Raw genomic sequence first — 7,500 nt, 5'->3', positions numbered from 1 at the left:
GTGTGCGTGTGTGTGTGTGTGTGTGTGTGTGTATGTATGTGTGTGTGTGTGTGGAAGGGGCAGGGAGACCCTCCTTTTATTGGGTGTGTAGTGTGTGTGTGTGTGTGTGTGTGTGTGTGTGTGTGTGTGGGTTTGTAAGTGTGTGTGTGTGTGTGTGTGTGTGTATGGGTTTGTAAGTGTGTGTGTGTGTGTGGGTTTGTAAGTGTGTGTGTGTGTGTGTGTATGGGTTTGTAAGTGTGTGTGTGTGTGTGTGTGTGTGTATGGGTTTGTAAGTGTGTGTGTGTGTGTGGGTTTGTAAGTGTGTGTGTGTGTGTGTATATGGGTTTGTAAGTGTGTGTATGGGTTTGTAAGTGTGTGTGTGTGTGTGTGTGTGTGTGTGTGTGTGTGTGTATGGGTTTGTAAGTGTGTGTGTGTGTGTGTGTGTGTGTGTGTATGGGTTTGTAAGTGTGTGTATGGGTTTGTAAGTGTGTGTGTGTGTATGGGTTTGTAAGTGTGTGTGTGTGTGTGTGTGTGTATGGGTTTGTAAGTGTGTGTGTGTGTATGGGTTTGTAAGTGTGTGTGTGTGTGTGTGTGTGTGTGTGTGTGTGTGTGAATACTGAATACCTTGTCCACCATCACCACCGTCTATTCAGACCTCTTTGTGAGCGCCCCCCCGCCCCCCCCCCCCCCCCCCCCCCCAAGCCTCTTCCTGCGTCCATCCGTGTAAACTTTGCTCTTGACCTATCTATCTCTCCATCCAGCTGTGTGTGTGTGTGTGTGTGTGTGTGTGTGTGTGTTCTCCGGTGACACGGTGAGCCCCGTCTCAGAGGGTGTGTGCAGGACAGGCACAGAGGGTGGCAGCAGCCCTGAAAGGATGGCCTGAGAGACACAGGGCTCAGAAAGAGTGGGAGTATAGGAGTGTGTGGGTGTGAGAGAGTTGCTGTGTGTGTGTGTGTGTGTGTGTGTGTGTATATATATGTGTGGTAGGGAGTGAGTGTTTTTGTATGTGTTTGGAAGTGTGTGTTTGTGTATTTAAGTGTATGTTTGTGTGAGTTTGAGTGTGTGTGTGTGTGTGTGTGTGTGGTAGGGAGTGAGTGTTTTTGTGTGTGTTTAGAAGTGTGTATTTGAGTGTATGTGTGTGAAAAGTTTGATTGTGTGTGTGTGTGTGAGTTTGAGGGTGTGTGTGTGTGCGGGGCGGGGGGGGGTGTTAGGGAGGGAGTGAAAAGGGCCTGGGAGCGAGGGGAGTTTGTTGACACAAGGGCACCAACGTTGCAGTGGCCGACTCTCACTAATTCGACAGGAATAGCCGTCCATCCTTGACAGGGCCTCTGGCTGCCGGAGCTCACCGAGCGACTGATGAATCACAACCATCTGACTGCCAGGGACTGGAAAGCTCATTTTGTGTGTCCAAGGCACCTGCAAAATCACTCCCTTCACCACATCAAGCACACCGTTTTGGAAAAACAGCTATTCAACAAATGAGTGTTTAGGTTTCGCCAAGGCCATCCTTCTCCTTTGGAGTCGCCATGAAAGAACAGGAGCATCGCTTTGATCACTGAAGGGAGCTGGAAGAGAATATGAGTGTGTGTGTGTGTGTGTGTGTGTGTGTGTGTGTGTGTGTGTGTGTGTGTGTGTTTGTGGCTGTGAAGTGACACACTGGGACACTAACGGGACTCTTTTGTCTCTGAGTGTTGGAAGAAATGTCGTAATTATGAGTTACCCTCGTGCACAGTTCTTTTTCAAGTCATGTTCCGTTGAAAACACTGACCACAGCAGTGGTTTCGCATCCCACAGTCCTGAAGGACAATGTTGTTTTCACATGTGCAAAATTCCATGTTTTTCAACACTTTAAATAATAGACTATCTATAATAGATTATCTGTAGAGGGAGGGGCTTATCCCAAAATCCTACTGATACACAATACCACATAGTATAAAACACACAGTAAATAATATTGCCATTTAAAGTATTATGGTGGTCAAAAAAAAAAGAATAAACCTGTTGTCTATGCTATTGCATAAGCACTAATACCAACTAACAAATGGGTCGGAGTGATCAATTTACAACTAGCACATAAGAGGTTGAAAAACAGCACTGAAGCCCTTATGAAACTTTATCCACACATCCTTACCTCCATAAAAATTTGAAATGGGAAACCGCAATGATAAAGGAAGACACTTCAAACTCCTCTTCTCACCACCTTCACTCTAAAAGACACACGTGGGGGGGGGGGGGGGGGGCTGATAGAAGAGGCTCTTTCAGTGCTTTTGGAAGTCAGTGAATGGCGCAGACTAGGGAGCAGTGCAGTGAAAAGAAAGACAAAAATGAATGGATGAATGAGCGAGTGAATGAGGAAATATAAGAAAAGCAGAAAAATAAATAGAGCTTCAGACCCAGCAGGAGGGGAATCTGTTCCAAAGAGGCATGGACAGAGACAAGAGGGAAGAGAGAGAGAGAGAGAGAAGAGAAGAGAGAAAGAGAGAGGGAGAGAGAGAGAGAATAAGTGAGGTAGAGGAAGAAGAGAGCACACGAGAAAAGACATGAAGTGGGTGGTGCATGGAGATAGAGAAGAAGAAAAGCGCTAGAGAAGAGGATGAGAGAGGGAGAAGGAGAGAGAGAAGGAGAGAGAGAAGGAGAGAGAGAAGGGGAGAGGAAAGAGCAGAAGAGAGGCTGCAAGAAGGGTGAGAGAAGGAGAGAGAGAAGGAGAGAGAGGAAAGAGCAGAAGAGAGGCTGCAAGAAGGGGAGAGAAGAGGGTCAGCGAGAAAGAGGGAGACAGGAGAGCGACTGCAAGAGGGAGAGAGAGAGAAGGGGAGAGAGAAGGAGAGAGAAGAGGGTCAGCAAGAAAGAGGGAGACAGGAGAGCAACTGCAAGAGGGAGAGAGAGAGAGTAGGGATAGAGAGAGCGTGCGGAGGAGAGGGAGGAAAGGAGGGCCATATAAGGCTTGGAGCCACAGCACGGCAGGTGGATTAGAGAGAGGCGGGGGTGCAGCTCTGGAGGTCAGGGGTCAAGGTCAACCACGGGCAGCGCAGTGTGGCGGCACGGGAGACGGCTTTTTTCCAACTCCGCTTCCACAGCTGCCCCCAATTATGCCACCGCATGGCCACTCTCGGGGGCCATGTGTGATGGACAGTGTGTAGATAACTGTTTGAAGAGGGAAAGGTTAAATTACTTTCTGTACTTTAGAGAGAACATGCCATGTTATAGTCCGAGCAAGAGAAAGAAAGAAGAAAGGGTGAGAGCACACAAGATGGAGAGGGCTTGGAGGAAGAGGAAGTACTGGAGAGAGAGGGGGGGGGGGGGTATAGAGAGAGGGAGGGAGAGAGAGAGCTGCTGTAGCTGAAGTGGTTTTCAACATAAAGGCACAATTGTGAGCTGCTCTCAAAGTCTCGTGGACACTGATCATGAAAAGTATCCTGTGCCCTCTCTCTCTCTCTCTCTCTCACACACACACACACACACACACACACTCCCTCTCTCTCTCTCTGCCAGCAATGTACAGCCTCAGTGCATCTCTATGTGGACCCACGCCCCAAATAGAGATGGTTTACTAATGGATTTATGATGACAACGGCAGACAGACAACCAACTTTGGGTTGTGTAGACCTTGCTAGGGCCAATAGTGTGTGTGTGTGTATGTGTGTGTGTGTGTGTGTGTTGGTTTCAGAGAATTCTGCCATTTTACTCCTGCCAAACACTAATGTCTGGGGAAATTTTCATGTGAATAGCATCATTGGAAGTATACTTACTGAAATGTTTTTTGACGTGTTCAATACTTATTTCCCCCACTGTATACATGTACAAACACACACACACACACACACACACACACTCATGTAGGACCACTTGAGGACCATGTATGATTTAGGACCACTTGAGGACCATGTATGAGGATGATGTAGTATGCGTGTAGGGCTGAAAATGTGGCTAAGGCGCCTGAGAAAGACACAGGTGTAAAGCGTCACCTCCAACACACACACACACTCACACACACATACAGGCATGCTGATACGGGTCGGTGCTCTGGCAGCGCCATCTCGATGCACGATGCGGAATGTAAACACTTGGAGGTGTGAGGGATCAAAGTTCACACATGTTTCCAAGCGGCACTGTCGCCGGGGCGCTGGTGAGTGATGTGGGGAGGGCAGGGGTGAGCGGGGAACCCCCTAAATCAGATCCCTCCTGGGGAGAGAGGGCCGAGACAGAGCTGGCCTCTCGTCCCTCTGCTAGTGCACTCGGGCTGGGCAGCTTCGCCCAGGATTCCCCATAAACTCCCAGCCAGGAGTGTCTTTGGCTGCACAGAACGGGCCGGCAAGGGTTAACTCTACAGAGCGGGCAGGCAAGGGTTAACTCTGCATCCAGCAAAGAGGCCTGTGGCTTTCAGCAGCCATGGGTGGAGATGAGATCCCCTTGCACACACACACACACAGACGGACGGAGACACACACACACACAAACACACAAACACACACACACACACACACACACATACACAGATAGATGGAGACACACACACACACACACACACACACACACACAGATGGACGGGGACGGAGACACACACACACACACACACACACACGCACACAAATACCGAGGCATGCATATAAACATACAGTATATGGGCACACACAGACATACACAGGCATAACCCAGTTATAATGACTTTTTAGTGCGCACATAAACACACACACACACACAGCAATTTCATGCTGCTTTTGAGTCTACCAAAAGTGCTGTGGGCAAAAAGGGCTTATTACACAAACAAAGTCACACACACACACACACGCAAACACACGTGCACACACACACATACACACACACACTTACCACACAAGATCAAGCCCTTGCGGCTGTTTCTGCACTCTTCCATTCTCTCATCATCCCCATGAATGGCAATTATGCACAGCACAGCACAGGGGGAAAGATGATAGAATGTCTGGATGGAGTCTAAGAATCTCAGAACTCGCCTTTCAAACACACTCTCTCCCGCTCTCTCTGAAAGCTGATATCCTGAAGATTAAACCAAATCGCCATGGCTTTTGTGTGAGTTTACATTGGCCGCAACCACTCCAAACAGAAGGTAGACCTAAAGTGTGCCTCTCTCTCTCTCTTCCTGTGTGTGTGTGTGAGTGTGTGTGTTTGCGTGTGTGTGTGTGTGACCTCAAGACTGACTGACTCATTTGTTTGTCTGAAAGCACCCTTCAGACATATGGTTCAACGGCATCCAGGGCAGCAGTAATATTCATGACCTTACCAACGTACCAGTTGTCTTCCACGTGTTTACTTATTACCTTCTAGAGGCAGTGAACTCCGGAACTTTCATTTTCCATTCGGGAGGCTGTGGGTGTGTTACAGGGAACCAAAGCCACAGGTCAAGTAGTTCTGACACTCTGGCACCCCACAGGACCCCCCACCCCCGCGCTGGCCATAAAAAAACATCTGTGATGGACAGTGTGTAGATAACTGTTTGAAGAGGGAAAGGTTAAATTACTTTCTGTACTTTAGAGAGAACATGCCATTCTAAGTTATTGTGTGTTTGTGTGTGTGTATGAGGGTGTGTTTATGTGTGTGATGGAATGGTGTGTGTGTGTGTGTGTGTGTTTGTATGTATACGTGCGTGCGTGTGTGTGCGTGCGTGCGTGCGTGCGTGTGTGTGTCCTCTCAGGTGCTTCCTCTCCTGTCTCAGTGTGAAAGGCGTGATTAAAGCACACATGTCTGGGCTGGACCACAGCTGGGGTTGCAGGCTGCCCTGCCTGTCTCTTTCACAGCCTTCTCAATTCCTACTGCTTACCCTGTCAACTCTGTGCTACTCAGCTACACCCAAGGGCTACACACACACCCACACAGACACACACACACACACACACACACACACACACACACAGAGAGAGAGACACACATACACACACACACACACACATACACACACACACACACACACACACACACACACACACACACACAGACACACATACACACACACACACACACAGAGAGGGAGACATACTACACAAACTGTGTATTTCACATGGAGAAAGAGCTGGGTGGGTGGAGGGTGGAGAACCTGACAGGGTGAGAATGCATTGTTATCAGTACAGGCCACACATGATGACTTTGACATGAAAACACACACACACGTACACACACACACACACACGTGCACCAACACACACACACACACACACACACACATTCTAGCCACAGAAAGTGGAGGTGTCTTCTCACACACACACACATACACACACACACTCACACAGAGACACGGTAACTAAAAGATAATCACACTGTCTTTGGGAATTTGAACCCTTTGACCATTATGGGAGTGGAATCCCCTAGTGCCCGCATACAGCGACACACACACAAACACACTCACACAGCCAGGTGTCCTCACACACATGCACTGACGCACACACACACACACACACACATTCTAGCTACAGAAAGTGGAGGTGTCCTCACACACATGCACTGACGCACACACACACACACACACATTCTAGCTACAGAAAGTGGAGGTGTCCTCACACACATGCACTGACGCACACACACACACACACACACATTCTAGCTACAGAAAGTGGAGGTGTCTTCTCACACACACAAACACACACACATACGTTCTGTTGAACTTTTGTCTGTTTTCCCTGGTGAACACAGCCAGGGGGGAGATATTACTGTAAAATAATAGAACTGAAGATGAACAATCCCTGACTTGGGTGGTATGGAACACACACACTGGTCTAAGTTGAGGGTTGAAAGAAAGTTAACAAATTAAGACGTCATAAATGTTTATTTGGAATTATATGGGCACATAAAACTCAATACCGCCACAATGTTTCAATTTAAGCAATACGCAAACAAACATAGTTTGAATAGTTTGGTTTAATTGATTAAAGGTTAACTAAAAGGCTGCCAGATTTGTTTTTGGTAGAGTGGCCAATCATGAACAGTTTGAAAATGAATCAGAATGTGGTTTTAATGCGCAATTGTCATTTTATGTGTGTTTGTGTGTGTAGGTGGTGGGGCGTGTTCTGTTGCTCCAGCTGATCGACTATCTGACGAAGGGTTACCGCAGCAACCCCTTTGTGACACGCCTCCTGGACAGCACGCGGGTGCACATTCTGCCTTCAATGAACCCGGACGGCTTCGAGTCCTCCTCCCGCGACTGCATGAGCGGCTATGGCAGGTCAGGGCACTCATTCTACTCATTCTCATCCATACACACGCACATGCACACACACGTACAGTGCACCCACACAGACTCACAAACACACACACACCTGCACCTTTAGTGCCCATGAATGACATTACCTGGTCTTTGTTATTCCCCGTCACATCACACTTGCCCTTTGGTTTCCGTTGTTACTGCATCGGCTCCAGGGTGACCATGTAGGCCTGTAGGACACATGTGTCGGCTCCAGGATGACCATGTAGGCCTGTATATATAAGTATATATACTCTTTTGATCCCGTGAGGGAAATTTGGTCTCTGCATTTATCCCAATCCGTGAATTAGTGAAAC

At 48.1% G+C, this 7,500-nt stretch overlaps 1 protein-coding gene across 4 annotated transcripts in view; it reads left to right on the top strand.

Moving 5' to 3' along the window:
- The window catches only part of cpm (carboxypeptidase M), a 40,199-nt gene that overhangs the window by 8,729 nt on the left and 23,970 nt on the right, over nucleotides 1–7,500 (top strand). For all 4 annotated transcript variants that reach the window (XM_042080048.1, XM_042080049.1, XM_042080051.1 and 1 more), the window contains one exon: nucleotides 6,996–7,165. In XM_042080048.1, the coding sequence (XP_041935982.1) occupies nucleotides 6,996–7,165 (170 nt within the window). The remainder of the gene's footprint in view (nucleotides 1–6,995; nucleotides 7,166–7,500) is intronic.

The sequence above is a fragment of the Alosa sapidissima genome, chromosome 23 (genome assembly GCF_018492685.1).
Source record: "Alosa sapidissima isolate fAloSap1 chromosome 23, fAloSap1.pri, whole genome shotgun sequence".
NCBI classification, from domain to species: Eukaryota; Metazoa; Chordata; class Actinopteri; order Clupeiformes; family Clupeidae; genus Alosa; species Alosa sapidissima.
Note: the sequence above shows the minus strand (reverse complement) of the source record. Positions and strands in the feature narration are given on the sequence as shown.